The following is a 25723-nucleotide window of genomic DNA, read 5'->3' on the forward strand; positions in this document are numbered from 1 at the left end:
ACTCCTGTTCCTAATTCTTATGATCTTATGTATACGTTCTATCTTGGATTTCTCCAGTTGGAAATCACGCAATTTGTCGAGGTACAGTGACTCCGGTACTACACTCACGGATGCACCCGTGTTGATTTCCATTGGTATCTTGAATCCCGCAACATCTATGTGGATTTTGATGCTTCCCGAATCGCTGTCCGTTAACCTCGTGTTCCTGATGATGTGTAACTCTAACATCTCCTCGTCCTGTTCTTGTTCTTCCATGCTATGTAATCTCTTGGGATTTCTACTCATAGCTTTGAATGCTGGACTCATTGCTTTAAAAGCTGGTTCATCCTTCAGTCGGCATGTCTTCGCAAGATGCCCAGTCTTCCTGCAGAAGAAACACTCTGCCTTCATGTATGGACAACTTTGAGCAATGTATTGTCCCAGGCACCTTTCGCACGACTTCGACACTTTGGTAGAATTTCCAATTTCTGAGACTTTCGGCCATACCCGTCTTTTACTTTGAACCTGCCGGTGATTTACCCTCGATTGACTGATGACTGTAATTATTATTTAATTCTCGAGAATATTGTTTGGCTATGCCCATCGACCTCGCTATCTGACAAGCAATGTCAAAAGTCAAGTCATCCGTCGTCAATAACTTCCTTCAGATCGCATCATTTCTCACCCCACAAACAAAATGATCCCGTAATGCTCGGTTTTGAAAGTTTCCAAAATTACAGTACATCGATAGCTCTATGATGTAATCACTGATAGTCTCATGAATCCCAAAACGATAGCTTTCAGCAATTTCTAATTGGGATTATAGTGCTGCTCCAGCTTCGTTAAAATCTCTCAGTGTTGTGTCCTTTGGCTCGTCAGGCACAAGCAGATTTACAAGGGTTTCGTATAATGTCGGACCCGCCACCGATAAGAACATCGCTTTCTTACGTTCCAACAAAGCTCGGTTCTGGACTGCATTGTCTGGAACTTCGATTATGTTATTTGCAGTGAAATACATTTCTAGCCGATCCACATACGCTTTAAAATGTTCCCGGTCGTTCTATATTCCCCCAAATGTCCCATTACACCTGCCATTTTAATCTCTAGCTGTTCACACCGTGTGCTGTATTTTACCTCGGATTTTGTAGGTTTTTCCAAAGACAGAAACTTCCAAAGTCTCTCTGTCGGCTGGGTGAATCCTTCACCAACAACATTTTTTTCTTGGGCCCGGCCACAAATGACCAGATTTATTGAATTCGGTTTCCCAACTTGCCATGGCGGGATTTTGAACCAACGACCTCTGATTGCTCGCCCTGTTCCATGACCACTATAACACTGTACTTGTACATTAAAAACAAATACATTGCGATATACCGACAGACCAGTACCTATGAGCACTGCTGCATTTGACTGTGGTATCAGCAGGGTAAGGTCGATAAGTTCCTCTAGTCGTTGCACCGACTGCCCCGATTATAATAAGCTGGGGCTGCAATACACAGGAGGTGCAATCGGCCCTGCTGGCTGACTAGAACTTTCAAACTTTGTCTCCTTGAGCAAGAACTTTAAGTATGGGATCTGTTTAAGAATAATTTGACAAAATGCCATAACCCTATTACTCACAACAATACACTGAAAAATCCAACGTGTAAATCATTTGCCTGTTTTATAGTTTAATTTTGGTTAAAACCTTGTAAGTTACACCTTGATACATTTAAAGGACATTAAAAATGTACATTAAAATACACGCTGAATTTAACAGACGTTAAAGATACATATTAAGGTGCAGTTAATACTTTGTAGTTCACATGAACTTGGCAGTAGTTGAGTGAAAATCTAGTCATCTGCTTGGACCCAAAGCAAGCAGAATCAAAACTCCTGTTGTCTTATTGAATTGTTTTGAAGCGAGGAGGGAAGACTCATAATACAAAGGAACAACAACAACTTGCATTTATATTGCACCTTTAATGTCGTACGTCACAGGAGTGCAATCAGACAAAGATTTGACACGGAGCCAAAGTAGGAGACAGTAGAACAGCTTGTTTAAAGAGGTAAGTTTTAAGCAGAGTCTTAAAAGAGGAGAGCCAAAGAGGTTTGGGGAGGGAATTCCGGAGCTTAGGGCCTAGACTGCTTAAGGCACAGCACCAATTGTGGGGTGATGGAAGTTCAGGTAAGGACAGTAGGTTCTTTCCGTAAAGTGTACCAGTTGTTTTTTTATGACAATCCAACAGTTTCATCTTTACCAATTTTCTACTTCCAGATTTATTTTAAATTGAATTCAAATTCACAAACTGATTTGAACTCACATTCTCAAGATTATTAGCCCAGGCCTATTGGATTATTAGTCCAGTAACATCATCATCATCATCATCATCATCATAGGCAGTCCCTCGGAATCGAGGAAGACTTGCTCCCACTCCTGAAGTGAGTTCTTTGGTGGCTGAACAGTCCAATACGAGAGCCACACTCTGTCACAGGTGGGACAGATAGTCGTTGAAGGAAGGGGTGGGTGGGACTGGTTTGCCGCATACTCTTTCCGCTGCCTGCGCTTGATTTCTGCATGCTCTCGGCGTTGAGACACGAGGTGCTCAGTGCCCTCTCTCCACTTACAGCTGTCTTTGGCCAGGGACTCCCAGGTGTCAGTGGGGATGTCGCACTTTATCAGGCTTTGAGGGTGTCCTTGTACTGTTTCCGCTGCCCACCTTTGGCTCGTTTGCTGTGAAGTAGCACCGAGTAGAGCACTTACTTTGGGAGTCTCCTGTCTGGCATGCGAACTATGTGGCCTGCCCAGTGGAGCTGATCGAGTGTGGTCAGTGCTTCAGTGCTGGGCATGTTAGCCTGGACGAGGATGCTGATGTTAGTGCGCCTGTCCTCTACTACATAACCTACATAACCTGCAAAGCCATTAGCAGGATAGGCGCACCGTCAGCATCCTCGTCCAGGCTAACATACCCACCCTCAAAAGGACACCCTCAAAGCCTCCTTGAAAACGTGCAACATCCCCACCAACACCTGGGAATCCCTGGCCCAAGGCCACTCAAAGTGGAGGAGAAGCATCCAGGAAGGGGGCGAACACCTCGAGTCTCTTCGCCGGGAGCAAGTGGAAGCCAAGCGTCGACAGCAGAAGGAGCGCATGACAACCTAAGCATTCCCACCCACTCGTCCCTCCAACCACTGTTTGCCCCATCTGTGTCAGAGACTGTAGGTCCCGCATTGTCAGTCACTTGAGAACTCATTTTTAGTGTGGAGGCAAGTCATCCTCGATTCCGAGGGACTGCCTAAGAAGAAGACATTACACTACTGTACCCCGTGGTGAAGAGAAATAAATATAACAAGAACCCAATATATCAGTGTTAACAAACTTACCCAAATAGAATCGGATTAAGCAATTACAATGTACCTTTTGCAGGTAACTCATTGATTGAATGAATGAATTCATGATGATTATGAATGATTAAGCTGCAATTTAATCAGTGGCTTCAGATGACATTTATGGATTTCATTCCCACTTATAACATCTGGGCTGACACCATTTTGGTGGGGCCCTTCATATGGGTGGCCCAGTAACCTGACGAAAACAGGTAGGTATCTCATTATCACATGTAAATCAGGGTCCTATGATGTACATAGGACCACAATGCAATTTTTGGGATTTTGCTGAGTGGAGTATGTACTGCATAAACCCTGCCCAGTAGAACTGTACATAGAGTGGCCTAATCAACGGTCTTTAAAAGGATCACTATAGGCCACTCCAAAAATACCAAAGGTAAGTTTTATAAATGATTATTGAACACGAATGTTCCACTGGCTCGCCCAATTGCCCTGGCCACTGCGGGTCTTTCCATAACACTCCTTCCCCTCTATCACCTGTCCCTCTTTATAAAATTTGGCTGGCCCGGCTCCACGGAGAAGCTGTTGGATTTCCACCCCACCCCCCCTCTGATCGGCTAGCTGTATGTCCAAGCTCCAAATGAGCGGGAAGCTCATGGGTTAGATTAATGAGGCCCGGCCTCTCGCCGATGACATCGAGCGTGCTCCACCCACCACCCACCGAATGTCCGCCCTACTAAAAATTGGCCCCCATCAGTATGGGTAGGCTAAATAAGTATCAGAGCTATTGCAGACAAGCCTAAACCACTCTTCATCCAATTTCCACATGCATACACTTTCCAACAACAGTTACTGGACTGTGATCAAGAATAACCTGTGTTACTGACAAATTCTAGCATCTCAGCATCAACCTAAAATTTCATCTTTGTTTTTTTTTAGGAAATAAGACTTTGTGTACCTCTTAACCACCTTCCCCCTCCCTTAACATTAGATTCATTGGATTGTTGTTTGAGTTACATAGAAACATAGAAAATAGGTGCAGGTGTAGGCCATTCGGCCCTTCAAGCCTGCACCACCATTCAATATGATCATGGCTGATCATTCACCTCAGTACCCCTTTCCTGCTTTCTCTCCGTACCCCTTGATCCCTTTAGCCGTAAAGGCCATATCTAACTCCCTCTTGAATATATCTAATGAACTGGTATCAATGACTCTCTGCGGCAGGGAATTCCACAGGTTAACAACTCTCTGAGTGAAGAAGCTTCTCCTCATTTCAGTCCTAAATGGCCTATCCCTTATCCTAAGACTGTGTCCCCTGGTTCTGGACTTCCCCAACATCGGGAACATTCTTCCCGCATCTAACCTGTCCCGTCCCATCAAAATTTTATATGTTTCTATGAGATCCCTTCTCATCCTTCTAAACTCCAGTGTATAAAGGCCCAGTTGATCCAGTCTCTCCTCATATGTCAGTCCAGCCATTCCTGGAATCAGTCTGGTGAACCTTTGCTGCACTCCCCCAATAGCAAGAACATCCTTCCTCAGATTAGGAGACCAAAACTGAACACAATATTCCAGGTGAGGCCTCACCAAGGCCCTGTACAACTGCAGTAAGACCTCCCTGCTCCTATATTCAAATCCCCTAGCTATGAAGGCCAACATGCCATTTGCCTTCTTCACCGCCTGCTGTACCTGCATGCCGACTTTCAATGACTGATGAACCATGACACCCAGGTCTCGTTGTACCTCCCCTTTTCCTAATCTACCACCATTCAGATAATATTCTGCCTTCGTGGTTTTGCCACCAAAGTGGATAACCTCACATTTATCCACATTATACTGCATCTGCCATGCATTTGCCCATTTACCTAACCTGTCCAAATCACCCTGAAGCCTCTTAGCATCCTCCGCATAGCTCACACCGCCACCCAGTTTAGTGTAATCTGCAAACTTGGTCATATTACATTCAATTCCTGCATCCAAATCATTAATGTCTATTATATAGAGCTGGGGTCCCAGCACTGAGCCCTGCAGCACTCCACTAGTCACGGCCTGCCATTCCGAAAAGGACCCGTTTATCCTGACTCTCTGCTTCCTGTCTGCCAACCAATTCTCTATCCACGCCAGTACATTACCCCCAATACCATGTGCTTTGATTTTGCACAAAAGGCCTTTTGAAAGTCCAAATACACCACATCCACTGGTTCTCCCTTGTCCACTCTACTAGTTACATCCTCAAAAAATTCCAGAAGATTTGTCAAGCATGATTTCCCTTTCACAAATCCATGCTGACTTGGACCTATCATGTCACCTCTTTCCAAATGCGCTGCTATTTCATCCTTAATAATTGATTCCAACATTTTCCCCACTACTGATGTCAGGCTAACCGGTCAATAATTTCTTGTTTTCTCTCTCCCTTCTTTTTTAAAAAGTGATGTTACATTAGCTACCCTCCAGTCCATAGGAACTGATCCAGAGTTGATAGACTGTTGGAAAATGATCACCAATACATCCACTATTTCTCGGGCCACCTCCTTAAGTACTCTGGGATGCAGACAATCAGGCCCTGGGGATTTGTCGTTCTTCAATCCCATCAATTTCCCCAACACAATTTCCCGCCTAACAAGTTTATCCTCAGTTCCTCCTTCTCACTAGATCCTCGGTTCCCTAGTACATCCGGAAGGTCATTTGTGTCTTCCTTCGTGAAGACAGAACCAAAGTATTTGTTCAATTGGTGTGCCATTTCTTTGTTCCCCATTATTAATTCACCTGCTGCAACTGCAAGGGACCTATGTTTGTCTTCACTAATCTTTTTCTCTTCACATATCTAAAGAAGCTTTTGCAGTCAGTTTTTATGTTCCCGGCAAGCTTCTTCTCGTACTCTATTTCCCCCCTCCTAATTAAACCCTTTGTCCTCCTCTGCTGAATTCTAAATTTCTCCTAGTCCTCAGGTTTGCTGCTTTTTCTGGCCAATTTATATGCCTCTTCCTTGGATTTAACACTATCCTTAATTTCCCTTGTTAGCCACAGTTGAGCCACCTTCTCTGTTTCATTTTTACTCCAGACAGGGATGTACACTGTTGAAGTTCATCCATGTGATCTATAAATGTTTGCCATTGCCTATCCACCGTCAACCCTTTAAGTATCATTTGCCAGTCTATTCTAGCCAATTCACGCCTCATGCCGTCGAAGTTAGCTTTCCTTAAGTTTAGGACCCTAGTTTCTGAATTAACTGTGTCACTCTCCATCTTAATAAAGAATTCCACCATATTATGGTCACTCTTCCCCAAGGGGCCTCGCACAACAAGATTGCTAATTAGTTCCTTCTCATTACACATCACCCAGTCTAGGATGGCCAGCTCTCTAGTTGGTTCCTCAACATATCGGTCAAGAAAACCATCCCTAATACACTCCAGGAAATCCTCCTCTACCGCATTGCTACCAGTTTAGTTAACCCAATCTATATGTAAATTAAAGTCGCCCATGATAACTGCTGTACCTTTATTGCACACATCCCTTATTTCTTATTTGATGCTGTCCCCAACCTCACTACTACTGTTTGGTGGCCTGTACACAACTCCCACCAGCGTTTTCTGCCCTTTGGTATTCCGCAGCTCCACCCATACCAATTCCACATCATCCAAGCCAATGTCCTTTCTTACTATTGCATTAATTTCCTCCACCCCGCCTCCTTTTCCTCTCTGTCTATCCTTCCTAAATGTTGAATACCCCTGGATGTTGAGTCCCCAGCCTTGGTCACCCTGGAACCATGTCTCTGTGATGCCAATTACATCATCTCCATTAACTGCTATCTGCGCAGTTAATTCGTCCACCTTATTCCGAATACTCCTCGCATTGAGGCACAGAGCCTTCAGGCTTGTCTTTTTAACAAACATTGCCCCTTTAGAATTTTGCTGTAATATGGCCCCTTTTGTTTTTTGCCTTGGGATTCCCTGCCCTCCACTTTTACTATTCTTTTTATCTTTTGCCTCTGTCTCCCTTTTATTTCCCTCTGCCTCCCTGCATAAATTCCCATTCCCGTGCCATATTAGTTTAACTCCTCCCCAACAGCACTAGCAAACACTCCCCCTAGGACATTGGTTCCGGTCCTGCCCAGGTGCAGACCATCCGGTTTGTACTGGTCCCACCTCCCCCAGAACCGGTTCCAATGCCCCAGGAATTTGAATCCCTCCGTTCTGCACCACTCCTCAAGCTACGTATTCATCTGAGCTATCCTGCGATTCCTACTCTGATTAGCATGTGGCACTAGTAGCAATCCTGAGATTACTACTTTTGAGGTCCTACTTTTTAATTTAGCTCCTAGCTCCCTAAATTCGTCTTGTAGGACCTCATCCCGTTTTTTTACCTATATCGTTGGTACCTATGTGCACCACGACAACTGGCTGCTCACCCTCCTTTTTCAGAATGTCCTGCACCCGATCCGAGACATCCTTGACCCTTGCACCAGGAAGGCAACATACCATCCTGTAGTCTAGGTTGCGGCCGCAGAAACGCCTATCTACTCCCCTTACAATCGAATCCCCTATCACTATAGCTCTCCCACTCCTTTTCCTGCCCTCCTGTGCAGCAGAGCCACCCACGGTACCATGAACTTGGCTGCTGCTGCCCTCCCCTGATGAGTCATCCTCCTCAACAGTACTCAAAGCGGTGTATCTGTTTTGCAGGGGGATGACCACAGGGGATCCCTGCACTACCTTCCTTCCACTGCGCTTCCTGTTGGTCACCCATTTACTATCTGGCTGTGTACCCTTTACCTGCGGTGAGACCAATTCGCTAAACGTGCTATTCACGTTATTCTCAGCATCGTGGATGCTCCAGAGTGAATCCACCCGCAGCTCCAGTGCCGCAATGCAGTCTGTCAGGATCTGCAGGCGGACACACTTCCTGCACGCGTAGTCGTCAGGGACACCGGAAGCATCCCTGAGTTGCCGCATAATACAGAAGGAGCATAACACGTGTCTGAGCTCTCCTGCCATGACTTAACCCTTAGATAAACTTAATTTGGCAACAACAATGCTAAATGTTACTTACTGATAAAGAAAAGAGAACAAAAAACTACTTACCAATCACCAGCCAATCACTTACCCCCTTGGCTGTGATGTCACCTTTCGTTTTCTTTCTACTTTTTTGCCTTCTCTCCCTGCAGCTGCACTGGCTGGCCGTTATAGGCCTCCCCACAATCCCTGGACTCATGCCTCAGCGACCATGAACTCCCGCTGTCTCTCGCAGCTTTTTTTTGGCCTCGGACGCTCCTCGGACTCACGCCTCAGCGACTACGAACTCCCACTGCCTCTTGCGGCCTTTCTCGGCCTCGGACGATCCCCGGACTCACGCCTCAGCGACCACGAACTCCCGCTGCCTCTCGCGGCCTTTATAGGCTTCGGAGTTGCAATATTTTAATCTAACATATGGACAGTTATCTTCATGGTTCCAATAAAGTTGCATGATCTGGGTGTAGTAAGGTAAACGTGCAAAATGCTTTTAATGGGTACTATGGACGCTGATATAGCAGAGCGACAGGTCGCACCCGATTTGCCTGTGCATACAGACCACTGCTAACTTCGACTTTTTTTAAGCACCTTTTTGGCGCCCACTTGAAATGGGCACAGGCCTAATTTCTATATTGAAATCAGATCCTGTTTCGATTTGCAACACGAATCTCCTCCCGTTTCATTTATCTGATTTTGGTCTTTCAGTATATCTTTCTATTCTCTTTTTTCTCTTGTATTTGTTTAGTCTCATTCTAAAAGCATCTAAGCTATTTTCCTCAATCACTTCCTGTGGTAGCGAGTTCCATATTCTAATCACTCTCTTGAGTAAATAAATGTCTCCTTATTTCTCTAGTGGATTTATTAGTAACTCTCTTGTATTTTGGCCCCTAGTTTTGTATTCTCCCACAGTGGAAACATTCTCACCACATCTAACCTGTCCAACCCATTCATAATTTTAAAGACCTCTGTCAGGTCTCCTCTGAGTCTTCTCTTTCCTAATGAAAAGAAAACTACAACCTGTTCAATCTTTCCCAATAGCTGTAATCTTACAGTTTTGGTACCATCCTTGTAAATCTTTTTTGCATTTTCTCCAGTGCTTCTATGTCCTTTTTATAGGATGGAAACCAGAACTGTGTACAGCACTCTAACTGTGGCCTGACCAGGGTCCTATACAAGTTTAACATAACGTCACTACTTTTGAATTCTATTCCCCTAAAAATAAATCACAGTGCTTTATTAGCATGTTTAATTGCTTTACTGATGTGCGATGCTGCTTTTAATGATTTGTTCACCTGTAACCCCAGATCCCTTTGCTCTTCTACCACATTCAGTTTCTTATTTTCTATGGTGTAGGTGATGTTTCTATTCTTCCTACCAAAGTGCATCACCTCACGTTTATCTACGTTAAAGTTCATTTGCCATTTAATTGGCCAGTCTGCAAGTTTTTAATGTCTTCTTGTATATTCTTGTATTATGCTACATTCTAGTGTTAGCTATACCTTCAAATCTTTGATTACCATGAACAAGGACCATTTGGAAATTAGCACACACAGGTCATAGTTTTACTTTTTAGCTAATGAGAATTTTGGAATGGAACTACTATAAGATAAAATGGTCTGATGTTCAGGGAATGGTTCTAATTCGTCTAATTTTTTCCTAAGTGCACAATCAAATACTAATTGGGACATGCTGTGCAGAATCAATGGGCTGGGATACCAGCAAAGGAGGAAACGGGAAGCCACATTGTTACCTCAAGCACAAACAAACCATCACCATGCTACCAGTTTCTGTGGCGGAAAATGAGCCAGTTAATGTTACTGGAAGCAGAGGCACCAATGGGTTTAGGAGAAATGGGTTCCCTGCTAGTAAGTGAATGAGAAACAGAATGGGATTGAGAGAAAAAAAGGTGTGTGTGAAGGAAAGAGAGAGGGAATGAGACCAGAGCAAAGAGGGAATGAAAGAGAAGAGGGAATGAGAAAGGGAAGACAGGGTAAATGAAAGGTAGAGCAAAAGAGAAAAGGGAAAAGAGGGAATGAGACACACAAGGGTGGAGGAAATGAGACAAAGAAAAACAGCGAGAGAGAGAAAGGGATATAAAAGAGACAGACAGACCACAAGAGAGACACAGATAATGGAGAAAAATTAGAATAAAAGGAAATGAGACACAGAGGGCTCGATTTTTCCTACCGAGGTGGGAGAGAGGCGGGCGACTCCGATCCTGGCTCCATATCAGCTTCCCCCACGACTTTCTCTAGATTGGGCTTGTTAAGCCCACTCTGCAAGATTCCCGACCAATTAAAAGGAAGCAGGACTAAAGATGTCATTTGATGACCTATCATCAGTAGGTTTCCTTTCAGGGTCCATGCCCACATACATTTTGATAGTTGTGCTGTTAGTGTTCTGCAGCTTTGAGGTACTGCGCACACTGACAAGCGCTGTACAAAGGTGCACGGCTGCACCAAGGCTCTCCCATGACTCCCTCCATATGTTTATGGAGGGAGTCACAGCATGCAGGGAGGTTCTCTTCCCTTCCCAAGGGCGGAAGAGACTTCCCCAGGGCATCATTGCAACCTGGTTGCCCATTGTACAGGAGGGCACAAGCAGGGATGTCATCAGGTGGCGCAAACCTTTCAATGATCTCAGTAGATCACAAAACGTTACTGCAAAGCCACACGCAACCTCATCCTGCTGTGCCTTTCATCACATCCCCATCACTCTGTCTTCCCTATCCTACTCCTGCAAATCTTTACTCACACCAGCTCACGCCAACCTGGCTCATCATGTGATAGCCAGGGTGTACAACGTCAAGTGAAGTAAATGTAGTGAGGCCATCTGGCAGCAAAGTGGTCAGATGCTGATGCCCTGTATCCTGTGCAGCATCAGATGATTGCGGAGAAGATTGGTGCTGTTGTCAGTGCTGCTGGTGTGCCTGGTGATGTTGGTGTGCCTGGTGATATTGATTTTGGGGCTGCTTGTGGTGGGATTCTGAGGACCAAGGTGAGATTTTTTCAAGAGCACCGATGCTGCTGGAATAGATGCCAGATTCTAAGATTGGAAATTGAACAGCTTTGAAATGGTAGGTTTTATACTACTTTCTGCAGCAATCAGGTAGTCAAACCAATCCGGATTTGTTGAGAACCAGATTTGAAGAGACACACTTACCTGATGTGATCCCTAAGGGATGGGAATTTTGTAAAAAACTTGGTAAAATGGTTAGGACCTGGAAAAATGCTGCTTAAATAGCTTTAAGCAGCTTCTTAACTATCTCAATGGCCTGAGACGCCATTTAGTGATGGGTTTGCAATTCACAGGCAGAGCTGGCACTTGGCAAATTCATAAGCAGGCGGGTTCAGAGTGGACTTCCACCCCGCTGTCAATCACGACCATTTTGACAGTGGGCTCGCCTCCAAACTTGCACTCGCAGGGTTGGTAAGATTCCGGCCAGAGAGAGAGAAATGAGAGAAGGAGAAAAACCTGAACAGAGAGACCTGGAGGGTTCACATACACAAATCTTTGAAGGTGACAGGACAAGTTGATGAGGCTGTTAAAAAATATACGAGATCCTTGACTTTATAAATAGAGGCATAAAGTACAAAGCAAGGAAGTTATGATAAACCTACATAAATCACTATAGCAATGCAGAATAACAAGGCCATAAAAAAGTAAAACAAAGCATTTGGGTTCATTTCTAGAGGGATAGAATTCAAAAGCAGAGAAGTTATGTTAAACTTGTACAGAACCTTGGTTAAACCTTGGAGTACAGTTCTGGTCTACATATTACAAAAAGGAGATAGAGATACTGGAGAAGGTGCGTAAAAGGTTTACAAGAATGACATCAAATCTGAGAGGTTATAACTATCAGGAAAGAGAAAGCTGAAGGGTGACCTAATAGAGAGCTTTAAAATTATGAAGGAAATTGATAGGGTAGACGTAAAAATTATGTTTTCACTTGTGGGGAAGTTCAAAATTAGGGGCCATGAATACAAGATGGTCACTAATAGATCCAATAAGGAATTCAAGAGAAACTTCTTTACCCAGAGACTGATTAGTATGTAGAACTTGCTACCACATGGAGTATTTGAGGCGAATAGAGTAGAAGCATTTAAGGGGAAGCTAGATAAGTACACATGGGTTAAAGGAATAAAAGGCTATGCTAATAGGGTGCGGTGAAGTAGGATTGAAAGAGGCTCGAGTGGAGCATAAACACCGTTTGATCCAAATGACCTGGTTCTGTGCTGTAATTTCTATGTAATTCTATGTAAAAAGGGATGTGAGGAAAGTGGAATTGGGAGGGATGATGAAAGAGAGAGAGAAAGATGGGAAAGAGAGTGAGGGCAAATGAGGCAAGGAGAGGGGTAGAATGACAGAAAGAGCCAGAGGATGCGACTAAGAAAATTCAATTAAGATTTCAAGTGCACAGTTGGAAGCAAAAACAAATCACATTTATATAGCACCTTTAGTATAAAAAGCCTTTAAGGTGTTTTACAGAATTGGTATAATGAAAGTGGTTGCCGAGCCGGGAAGGAAGAAATCAGGAATAGTGGCCAAACGCGAGGTCGAAGAAATGGGTTTTGAGGATGTTTTTAAAGGCGGAGAGAGATGCAGAGGTGGAGAGATTTAGGGAAGGAGTAAGACTGAGGCAGCTGAAGACGCTACCACCAATGGTGGGCTTGAAGGTGTGTGCAGGGGGTTGAGTTGAAGGTCAGAGTCAGAGTATTTTGGAGGGGAAGAAGACCTGGAAGAGATGGGGGTGAGGCAAGGTCATGAATGGATTAATAGACGAGGACAAGGATTCTGTGTTGGAGGATGGGGAGCGAGTCTAGGTCAGTGAGGGGGAAGGCGGGGAACGGTAGGTCAGTGGGATTTATTGTGGGATATGTAAGGGGGAGGGTGTGTTTGGGGTGTGTGTGGTCTCTATGAGGGGGTCAGGTTCCCTTCTGACCAACTTGAGCGGTTTCGAATCGCTCCCCCTCCCTTGGATTCTGTACTCTGGATTTATTTGGGGGGTGTGACAAAAGTGCAGAGGTCACTGGTTTGATGCAAAGAACTTTGTTTTTAGTACAGTCAGGGTAATACAGGCTTATTACTCTAGTAAGAAAATACACGGCCAAACTTACAATCACTTTAATAAAGAACAAGACAAGGAAAGGTACAAGGTCAAACTTATAATCACTCTAATAAAGTACCATACACTACACATTCAAAGGGGGTTGCAGTAAAATTTTCCCTCCCACCTCCCAATTCTAGCCAGGTTAGACTCCAGGGTGGTAGGGACTTATCCTTTTGATAGTTAATGGTAGATGGTGATGTTCTTCCTTCCTTCAGGATTTCAAGACTTCGAGGCTGGAGAAGTTAGTTTTACAACTATCACGTTGGTTTCTCTCCTTGTCTTGATGAAGTAGTAGCGACCACCTCTCTCCCCCACTAACCTCTGTTGAAAACAGTGGCCAGTTATACGATTTCAGTGTTCTAATCTCGCCACCAAATCTCTTCACAATCCTTTGTATAATTTTAGCGGGCTTGGTTCTTCTTTGTAATATTTTGTCGGGCTCGTTAAAGTTGATATGTCTTGGGTGGGTTGATCTTTGACAAACTGTTTCCTGATGGAAATATTAGTTTGGTAATTGCAATGTTCTTTTGTGCTTAGTCTTTCGCATACAGGCTGGATTGGGCCTCTTTGTGATGTATATGCTGTAAATGGTTTGTCCAGACCCATGTTGATGGGGAGCTATCTCTGGGTGATACTGTGATGGTAATGTCTCTTGTGGAGGAAGATTTCCAAATACTCATTCTTCCAGACAGGTTACCTCAGTCCTCACACCCAGACAGTTCCAATAATCAAGTGGGCTTCCTTTGTTCCCTAGGTCCACCCACAGGCTTGAATTTGTCTTGTAAAAGTTCATACTTCTATTAAAGTTCATAGTTTCTTCCATAAGCACTTTAGAGTTCCAAACTTTTCGGTAGATAGTCCCAAATTAAATTTCCTTTCGAATGAGCCCAAACACAGCAGGGGGTTCTGGTGAATTTTGCTCTCTGCAGATAGCACATATGTGGCAGAACATGTTAAAAGTCACACTCTTGGCCTTGGTTTCAAGATTTCTTGTATGGTGCACTTGGAATCAGTGAAATGATCTAGTATACAACATACACAATATTTCAAACTTGTGGCGGTTCTCAGCTGCATCTTCTCTTCCCAGCTCTTGAGCTGTGACAGGTTAGCCACTCCTGTCGCAGAGTAAGGAACAATAGGATTCTAATCTGCTTCTTTTGCTGAGCATATTTACTCAGCCAATCAGGGTTGACTTTGTGGGCACCAGATGCCTAGGTTACAGCTCCAATCGTTCAGCTTTCGAAGAGTTCACAATTTGCAACGCAGAGAACAAGAGCTAGTTGTGGAATTTCATCACTGCAATTTGCCCAGCTTCATGAATCACTGTGGTGCGACAGCTCTTTGTGTCTCAAAGGTCAGCAGCATAGTGAAACTTAACACTTTTCTCTCTGGCGCTTGCCTCTTGCTCAGGTGCTTGTTGTGGTCTGACTGACTCCTTCCTGTCACAAGCAGACTGCCGTTCCGATTGTCTGCAGCGCAGTGCCTGAAACTGCAGCAACGGCAACATTAACAGATTCAAACATACATGGCAGAGGTTCTCTTTGCAGAATTTTAAAGGTGATGCCTCCTCACTGTTATATTCTTTGCTTCAACTTAAGCTTGTTTTACATCTGCTGACATCGCTTGCTTGTCTTGATCATCATCAGTGGTGCATCCGTGTAGCTAAGACTGAGCAGGGAAACTTTCAGTTTCGCAATTTGCATGTAGTTTAGAATTAGCTTCTATTAGCAACTATTAAGTTGGAGAATAATTTTGGCTAACAGTAGTGCGTACTCCAGCAAAATCTTGTAGTGAGATGTTCTCTCTCTCGGTTAGCATTAATGGTTTTGATCTCTATTCTGTTTTTGCTATTTTAAGCTTCTAATTCGTTTCCTGTTTTCAAGCACCTTGATTATTTTTCTTTTTGCATATTCATTGTGATTATCTGGAATGAGGAAAGCTACTAATTTTTCATTTCCTGTCCGTTATAGCAAAGTTGATGTTTATGTTCATCCTGATGTACATCTTAGACATGTACAGATAATCAGTTTTATAAGTTTGAGGTTTGCTTGTTTTTGGAGATGTAATATTCTTACCGTCAGTAAATTTAGCAAAAGAAGCAGGCATGGACACAGCAGGAATGGCTCTTCTTGGGTTTAAAAAAAAACTCATAGCGGTAAAATTATGGGCAGGAAAAATGTCATTAATAAAGTTGGGGAAATCCCCATTGGAATTATAGGGACATTGCCATCCTGGCATTTTAGCAAGTTTATGAAATGTGCATTGATGTCATTGCAATACCAATTAGGACTACTATTGCTAATATTTTTTAAGGTAAAAAAAATTGCTAAGAGCTGCATTGCAATGGTCTGCGTGAAATGATACTGCTATTATACCGCACCTTCTAGTTTGACATTGGTATCTGATTTTGAGCAAATGGGAGAAAAGCTGCACACTGCACAATGTGTGACTACCAGAATGGGTTCAGCTAATCATCGTTAAAATAATGGTGACATTTTTAAAGTTAATGAAGAGCTTATGATCCTGCTGATATTTTACTAATATTAGAAATGTAAAAGGAAGTCTGTTGGAATACTAAATTGTATCGAGATGGCCTCATGCTGGAGGTGAGCTCAGAATCGATACCTAAACCCAAATTCAATTCAATTTTGCTTCAGTTATTCTTCCCATTTTATACCTATGCAAAGCTGAAATTGCTTCACAGTGATGAAGCTGCACAGTGGAACTGCACTGTTAGAAACTGCATACATTGCATACATTTTCTCAGCAGCTAACAAATCTTCTTTGATAACTTTTTGGATAGGCTCCCCTGGTTGCTTCAGAACATGAGCTTAGGCCAACAATTCTCAGACACTGCAACAGTGGCTCCTTCTCATTACTGCTCATGGGATCTTGCTGTGTGCAAGTGGCTGCAGCGTTTGCATACACTGCGATCACTGCAGCTAATGGTGAGCCTATGTAAAACCTTAATAGGACTTCAGTTAGAATAATGTTTGTAGTGTTAGACGCCCCACTTTCCGAAGGATTTTGTGGCCTTAGATAGGGTAAAATGCACATTCACTAGGATACTGCCTGGTATGAGGAAATACAAATACGGAGACAGGCTTGAAAAAATTGGGTCTTTTTTCATCAGAGCAACACATGTTATGGGACAATACAACAGATGTGATTAAAAATATGAATGGGTGGGACAGGGTAGATAGAAGCAGACTGTTTCCAGTAGTTGAGGGGTCAAGAATGAAACTCCAAAGATACAAGATTACATGTAAGAGATTTAATATAGGGAGCAGGAGAAAGTTTTTTTACCCAGAGCATTATAAGGCTGTGGAATTCACTTTCCAGGCAGAAACTATGTTAACATTCAAGATTAGATTGGGCAGGTGAATAAGAAAAACAGAGTTGAAGTGTCATTGGAACAGGGTAGGTAAATGTGAATGTTTGCTTGGTTGGAGGTTAAACACTGATATGGACTGATTGAGGCGAATGACCTGTTTCTGCATTATAACTTTTATGTGCATTTCTATATGTCACAGATATTGGTTCACCAATCTTGTGTTTCTCCTGGGGAGTTGCACTCAAAGGAAGCATGAGTCTAAGACCATTGCTGCAATGCTGTAGACCTATCTCTGATCCCTGCTCCTTTTAAGTGCAACTCTCTGTAGAGATAGTTGGGTCAGCCAATTTACCCTTATTTGTGAAGCTTTTTAAAATATTTTTGAGAGACATGATGCTTAGGTGCTGCATTACAGCCAATTGTTTTGTATAAGATCTCTTTTACTCTGAACGGCATCTGGTCACACACCTCGGTGTAAACACAACAGGCCTGAATTTGCGTCCCCTACGGGCGTGTATGAGGTGCGCACACACCGTAAGGCCCCCGCAAGTTCTGAGTTAAGGCATACGAAACACATGTGCCTAAACCCAGAACTTGTGATCCAAAGGTAAAGAGCCTCCATGGGTGGAGAAGTGGGCTATTTGCCCAACTCCTGCCCAGCGAATGTCCTTGAAATTCTTACGACTGATAAAAGCAGGTGTATGGCCCGTTTTTTTATCAACGTAAGACTTTAAAGAACTAAAAAATAGATTAAAAAAAATAATTTAAACATTTGAAATCCTGTTAATCGAATCATAGAATCATTGAAATTTACAGCACAGAAGGAGACCACTTCAGCCCATTGTGTCCGCGCTGGCTGACCAAGAGCTGTCCAGCCCAATCCCACTTTCCAGCTCTAGGTCTGTAGCTCTGTAGGTTACTGTACTTCAAGTGCACATCCAAGCATTTTTTAAATGTGGTGAGGCTTTCTGCCTCTACCACCCTTTCAGGCAGCGAGTTCCAGACCTCACCACCCTCTGGGTGAAAACATTTCTCCTCATATCTCCTCTAACCTTTCCCCCAATTACTTTAAATCTATGCCCCCTGGTTGTTGACCCCTCTGATAAGGGAAACAGGTCCTTCCAATCCACTCTATCCAGGCCCCTCATGATCTTATACACCTCAATCAGGTCTCCACTCAGTCTCCTCTGTTTCAAAGAAAACAGACCCAGCATCTCCAATCTTTCCTCATAGCCAAAATTCTCCAGTTCAGGCAAATTCTTGTAAATGCCCTCTGCACCCTTTCCAGTGCAATCACATCTTTCCTGTAATGTGGTGACCAGAACTGCACACAGTACTCCAGCTGCGGCCTAACCAGTGTTTTATACAGTTCAAGCATAACCTCCTTGCTCTTGTATTCCATGCCTCGACTCATAAAGGCAAGTATTCCATATGCCTTTTTAACCACCTTATCTACCTGGCCTGTTACCTTCAGGAATCTGTGGACCTATACTCCAAGGTCCTTTGTTCCTCTACACTTTTCAGTGTTGTACCATTTAATGTCTATTCCCTTGCCTTGTTAGACCTCCCCAAATGCATTACCTCACACTTATCTGGATTGAATTCCATTTGCCACTGTTCTGCCCACCTGACCAGTACATTGATATCTTCCTGCAGTCCGCCGCATTCTTCTTCACATGGCCTATTTTACTGCCATCTGCAAACTTCTTAATCATACCCCCAATATTCAAGTCCAAGTCATTGATATATACCACAAAAAGCAAGAGATCTAGTACTGAGCCCTGCGGAGCCCCACTGGACACAGCCTTCCAGTCACAAAAATACCCATCAATCATTACCCTTTGCTTCCTGCCTCTGAACCAATTTTGGATCCAACTTGCCACTTTGCCTTGGATCCCATGGGCTTTTACTTTCATGACCAGTCTGCCATGTGGAACCTTATCAAAGGCTTTGCTAAAATCCATATACATTACATCATACACACTGCCCTCATCGACCCTCCTTGCTACCTCCTTGAAAAATTCAATCAAGTCAGTCAGACCTTACCTAAACAAATCCATGCTGACTGTCCTTAATTAATCCACATTTTTCCAAATGAAGATTTATCCTGTCCCTCAGATTTTTTCCAATAATTTTCCCACCACTGAGGTTAGGCTGATTGGCCTGTAATTACTCGGTCTACCCCTTTCTTCCTTTTTAAACAGAAGTACAACATTAGCAGTCCTTCAGTCCTCTGGCACCATGCCTGTAGCCAGAGAAGACTGGAAAATGATGGTCAGAGTCTCTGCTATTTCATCTTTTGCTTCTCTTAATAGCCTGGGATACATTTCATCTGTGCCTGGGGATTTATCCACTTTCAAAGCTGCTAAGCCCCTTAATACTTCCTCTTTCGTTTAATATTTGACACTCCTCTTCCCTCATTGCAAAGTCTGCATCGCCCCTCTCATTTGTGAAAACAAATGCAAAGTATTCATTAAGAATCATACCCACATCTTTTGCCTCCACACACATACTTCCTAATAGGCCACACTCTTTCTCTAGTTATCCTCTTGTTCTTAATGTATTTATAAAACATCTTTGGGTTTTCCCTGATTTTACTTGCCAACATTCTTTCATGATCTCTCTTTGCTTTCCTGATATATTTTTTATTGCACACCTGCATTCTTATACTACTCTAGAGTTTCTGCAGTGTTGAGTTCTCGGTAATTGTCATAAGCTTCCCTTTTATTCTTTATCTTACCCTGTATGTCCCTTGACATCCAGGGGGCTCTAGATTTGTTAGCCCACCCTTTTTTTTTAAGGGAACATATTTGCTCTGTACCCCCAGGATCTCCTCATCGAATGCCTCCCACTGCTCTGACACTGATTTAGCATCAAGTAGCCGTTTCCAGTCCAATTTGGCCAAATCTCATTTCAGCTCAGCAAAATTGACTTTACCCCAATTGAGAACATTTTTTTCCTGGTCCATCTTTATCCTTCTCCATAACTATCCTAAATCTTACTGAATTATGATTACTTCCACCAAAATACCCACTGATACCCCTTCCACCTGTCCCTCTTCATTTCCCTAAACCAAGTCCAGAACTGCCCCCTCCCTTTTTGAGCTTGTTACATACTGGCTAAAGAAGTTCTCCTGAATGCATTTTAGGAATTCTGCACCCTCTGTACCATTCACATGACTTTTTTCCCAGTTAATATTAGGGTAGTTGAAATCCCCCTTTTCTCCTTTAATAAGGTAAGTTTATTTTTAGACCCTTTAAAATATGTAAGTTTATTTTTTTAATTACATTTTTGTTTTAAATAATTAAATTCCATTTTGATTAATTTGACATATGTGATTTTTAAAATTTATTTTCATTGTGTGTTTTTGGCGGTATTCCCATTCATAAGGTGGTTCTGTTCAAACGAAATTGCCATAAATATGAATGGGAATACCCCAACTCTGATAAGTTGGGCTGGCTCACATGGTACCAGGGATGTGTACGAAGCTCATACGCTCCTGGGATATATGGGCCTCTACGAAGGTCTTCGCGTCGAGGCCCAGAACCACAAGTCTCCGGACCACCAGGTTATTTCAATGACATTTTTGCGGTCAGAGGCATCCGCCCACAGGAAGCCTCCGGCCGCAAATTCTGGGCCAAATCTTCTGCAAGTCTGGTCCCAAATGTAGTAAGACAAAAAAAAAATCACTTCAAAAAATAATTGCTATTTGATTGTGTCTCCTGAGGAAAAAGCTTGAAATATTTTAAAATATATAGATTGAAAATATCAATTAATCTGTTTGGCATGCATCATGACATCACATCCCCACTGAAGAAAACCACAGAAAGTCATTGCAGGCTTTGAAGATGACTGTGTGAATGGGGCCTCCAATCTTGGAGTAAGCTCGGGTATCTGTTTCGCTTAGAGTTCCATGAGGGAGTATGGATGCACCCTTAGACAATTACACCTGACTACAGTGCAGAGCAGAATGTCATGGAACTCTGTAACTCCCTCCCAATATCCTTGTCTTGCCTTTGGTCATGATGCGATTATTCAAAATGGCAGACTGAGAATCCTGTGATCACGTGAAAACACGATTGACACGCGTTGTTATTAAAGGGGACTAGATGGAGTCCTGACCTAAAAAAATAGGATAAAGAAGTAGGCAAAATCACCATGAAATAAAACACAACCTGCACAGTAGCTTTGTAGATGGTGCAGGCTTGCATTGCAGTGCATCTGTGCAGGGACTTGGTTTTGTGTGGGGATACAGAGTGTTGGCAGTCATTACTGCCTATAGGTATGCTAACAGACACCTGTGACTATACATCTCTCTATTTATTGTTAAAATATCATGCTGTTTGAGAAAAGAAAAATGTGTACATGTTGTTAGTAATCTAAAACCTTGTGGTAGATGCTACACACTGCAAGCTGCAATAAACCTGCAAACTGTGTCAGCTGTAAGTCAGTGGGGAGCACTTTCACCTCTGATTCCGAAGGTTGTGGGTTCAAATCCTACTCCAGAGACTTGAGCAGACAATCTAGGCTGACAGTTCAGTGCAGTACTGAGGGAGTGCTGCACTGTCAGAGGTGCCTTATTTCAGATGAGATGTTAAACCAATGCTCTGTTCCCGTCTGAGATGATGTAAAAGATCCCATGATATAATTCAAAGAAGAGCAGGTATCCTGGTCAATATTTACACCTCAACCAAGATCTGGTCATTTATTTCATTGCTATTTATGGGAGCTTGCTGTGCGCAGATTAGTAGCTGCATTTTCTACATCACAACAGAGACTACACTTCAAAAATACTTCATTGACTGTAAGTTGCTTTGGGGTCACTTGAGGTTGTGAACGGTATCTTATCAATGCAAGTCTTTCCTTATTTAAATATTTTTAAAATACTATACTGTGTACATTAGATGTTTTATTGGCTTTCTGATTTTCCCATTCTAGGCATTGCTATCATGTGTGAAACAGAAATAATATCAAATGAACCCACAAGCCCATCAGCATACTATGGTGAATCATCTGATGCATACTATCGCGTGGATCGCTGGCAAAAACTCCGAACAGCTGTCAGGAAGCTAGAGTTCTGGGAAAACTTCAACTCTGAACTGGCAGGAAGTGGCTTCTTTTCTAAAGTGTACAAGGTAAGAGAACCACTTCGCACAATCTGAACGGTGCCTTTTTTATAGTTACCCCACTTGTATTGTGCTTATTTACCTAAGTTATACGTTGCCTTCTTAATTTTGTAGAAATGAACAGTTTGAAGGTGGAATTAAAGACTCGGTTGAATTTCCTTTCATGTGGACCATCCTTAAGAGTAATAACTAATCTGTCAATTAATCATTAATTGCCTAGTTTTGTTTTGAGGTATGACATGGACCTATACACTATTGGGGATCTTTACTCTGAACAACCTATCTATTGCTTTGAGGCAGTTCAGAGAAGGTTCACGGGGTTGATTCCTGGGATGAAGAGGTTGTCCTATGCGGAAAGGTTGAGCAGGTTGGGCCTGTACTCATTGGAGTTCAGAAGAATGAGAGGTGATCTTAGTGAAACAAATCAGATTCTGAGGGGACTTCACAGGGTAGATGCTGAGAGGATATTTCCCCTCGTGGGGGAATCTAGAACTAGGGGGCATAATTTCTGAATAAGGGGCCGTCCATTTAAGATGGGAACGGGAAGGAATTTCTTCTCTGAGGTTTGTAAATCTTTGAAATTCTCTTCCCCAGAGAGCTGTGGAGGCTGAGTCATTGAACATATTCAAGGCTGAGATAGACAGATTCTTGAACTATAGGGGAGTCAAGGGTTATGGGGAACTGGCAGGAAAGTGGAGTTGAAGCCAAGATCAGATCAGCCATGATTGGATTGAATGACGAAGCAGGCCTATTCCTACTCCTGTTTCTTATGTTCTTATGAAACAATTTGCACAGGTACAAAAATTCACAAGCTCTGGAGAATGAATGAATAATTGCACAGAGCAAATTAAACAACTTAATGTTTATCACTGACATGATCTCCTAAATATCTTGTTAAACAAAGAGGCAGACCAATTGAAGAACTAGCACATGTTACATACAAACTGCGCATATATGATTCACACAGCAAATACTTTATCATTGTTATTTTTCGAAAGCAGCATCCTATGTGAGTGAGTGTACCAGGCATTAGGCACCCGAGGAAGGAGATGTCCGCCCTGTTTTCGCATTCCTGCTCACATTAGAAATGGAGGCCAGGAAGCTCCCACCTTAAACTGGTGAGAGTTTCACTAACATCTTAAAATGAGACATGTGATGACTTAATTTTATCCTGCATTTGTTTTTTGATGTTGCTCCATGCACAATGCCAAGTACAAATTCTGTCCGTGTATAAATGAATGTCCAGGATCACACAGCAATCAGCTGTAAATGGAAGTTCATTTAAAGGGCATAGTAAGAAGATTCAGTGAGCAGTTGCAATTGTCTTCATTTTGTCTTGCTATTTGTCTTCTGCTGGTACTCAAGTTCTTCTGCGCCTTCATGGTATCCATTGTCCTGCTTCATTTTTTCTGTATGGATACTATTTCCATTTATCTGAGCTTTTTGGAGGATGAAGAGGGCTCCAGTGGAGGGGTGCTAGACAGGCCAGCTTGCACCAGAGATGCCCTGTGCCACTTGTTAGCACCCTGACATTCGCATCTACAGGCAAAGTTGTTAGTGCATGCAGAGGCTTAAATTCCCAATATAAGCCTGACTAAGCATAATGCAGGATTGTTCTTCAGCAGCACCCCAATCACACGAAAGAACGCATGCCGGGGTGTTTCAACAGCCAGCAGTTTCTGCTTGACCGCAGTCTGCAAGATGCCACCCTCCATATCTGCAAGCATTCGTGCACTTACTTGGTAGCAACTGTGGGGCACTGTCTTCAGTGGGTCTGGGCCAGTAAAGCAGCAAATGCAAAGTTGAATCAACTGCTACAATGATAATCTGCAGCTAACATTCAGCTTAGAGCTGGCAGAACGTGTAACAGTAACAGATAATCTGGAGGAGCAAACCTGCCTCCAGCTCTTTCCAGACATTCTGCGATGTTGACTCTCGTCCACTCGACTTACCATTGAACAGGCTCTGTCAACTACCCGCAACATCATGTTTGTATGTTGGATTCCATTTCTTGTCATTTCTGCTTGGTATTTCTTAATCTCCTGCCTCTTCAGGCTCCTAAAGGGTTGCGGTGCCATTTGAGCCTTTCTGAAGGCGTTCAGAACTTATATCACCCTACTGTTGATGCTTCTCACAATATATATAAATGATTTGGATGAGGGAACCAAATGTAATATTTCCAAGTTTGTGACAACACAAAACTAGGTGGGATTGTGAGTTGTTAGTGTTATGTATGTTAACTGGGTTTTACCTGCCACCAGAGGGCGCCACTGTTGGAGTCCTAATGGTCACTGGCAGACACTTGCAAGCCGTGTATATAAGCCGTGATTGGAAGGAACTGATAACTCAATTAAGTGCAGGGCGGTTCTCCTCACCGCTTGTGGGTCAAAAGTTTATGGCCTTATCAAAAATCTACTCTCACCGACTCGACCCCCAACAGATAAGACTTACGATGAATTGTGTACGCTGGTTCGGAACCACTTTAAACCAAAGAAAAGCATCATCATGGCGAGGTATCGTTTCTATACGTACAATCTTTCCGAGGGCCAGGACGTGGCGGAATCTGTCACCGACCTGAGACATCTCGCTGGGTCATGCAACTTCGGAGCTGCATTGAAGGAAATGCTGCGGGACTTTTTCGTGCTTGGCATTGGCCACGAAGTCATCCTTCGAAAGCTGCTGGCTGCTGAATCTCTAGACCTGAGCAGGGCCATCGCGATCGCCCAGGCATGCATGTCCACGGACGAAAACTGGAAACAGATATCTTCCCAGCTTTGGATAAAATAATATCGTCGGCAGGCAGAGCTGCACATAGCAGGGCCTTCTTGTCTGCGTTCATACGACCTGTAACTGCTTAAAGTCCGCCATCGGGGCTGAATCAAATCTCGCCTTGTTGACGTTGCGGGGGCTATCATCGGGCCTATCAATGCCGATTCAAGCAATACGTGTGCAAAGACTGTGCAACAATGGGGCACCTTCAGCGAATGTGTCCGCAACCGAGCAAGCGTAGTGAGACACACCACGTGGCTGAGGATGATCGATCCAGCGTGGCTCAAGCGGCACAGGCAACTCAACCTGAGGTACAGAATGAAGAAGTGTATGGGGTACATTCTTTTACCAACAGTCCTCCAATAATTCTGGAAGTTAAATTAAATGGGGTTCCAATATCTATGGGATTGGACACGGATGCAAGTCAGTCAATAATGAGCCAGAGGGCTTTCAAAAAGCTGTGGGACACTAAGGCAAAAAGACCCAAACTGAGCCCAATCAATGCGAAGCTGCGTACCTACACCAAAGAGCTCAAACCAGTCATTGGCAGTGCGGCAGTAAAGGTATCGTATGATACAGCTATGCATGATTTATCGTTGTGGATTGTTCCAGGCAGTGGCCCAACGCTGTTCGGTGGGAGTTGGCTTGAGAAAAGTAAATGGAACTGGAATAATATTAAAGCCTTATCATTAGTGGATGATGCTTCGTGTGCTCAAGTGCTGAGCAAGTTTCCCTCGTTTTTCGAACCAGGCATCGGCAACTTCACGGGAGTCAAGTTGCAGATCTACCTAGACCCGGATGCAAGACCCATCCATCACAAGGCTCGGGCGGTTCCATACATGATGAGGGAGAAGGTCGAGATCGAACTGGACGGACTTCAACAGGAAGGAATCATATCACCAGTCGAGTTCAGCGAATGGGCCAGTCCCATTGTCCCGGTGTTGAAAAGTGATGGCACGGTCAGGATCTGCAGAGACTACAAGGTAACGATCAACCGAGTCTCGATACAGGATCAGTACCCTTTAACCAAGGCTGACAATCTGTTTACAGTGCTAGCGGGGGGGGGGGG

The 25723-nt window shown here is 43.4% G+C and overlaps 1 protein-coding gene across 3 annotated transcripts in view; it reads left to right on the plus strand.

Annotated features, from left to right (window-relative positions):
• The window catches only part of LOC139232924 (dual specificity testis-specific protein kinase 2-like), a 146207-nt gene that overhangs the window by 58991 nt on the left and 61493 nt on the right, over positions 1-25723 (plus strand). For all 3 annotated transcript variants that reach the window (XM_070863422.1, XM_070863421.1, XM_070863423.1), the window contains exon 2: positions 21698-21894. In XM_070863422.1, the coding sequence (XP_070719523.1) occupies positions 21709-21894 (186 nt within the window). In that variant the 5' untranslated portion in view covers positions 21698-21708. The remainder of the gene's footprint in view (positions 1-21697; positions 21895-25723) is intronic.

The sequence above is a fragment of the Pristiophorus japonicus genome, chromosome 20, assembly GCF_044704955.1.
Source record: "Pristiophorus japonicus isolate sPriJap1 chromosome 20, sPriJap1.hap1, whole genome shotgun sequence".
In the NCBI taxonomy this organism is placed as follows: domain Eukaryota; kingdom Metazoa; phylum Chordata; class Chondrichthyes; family Pristiophoridae; genus Pristiophorus; species Pristiophorus japonicus.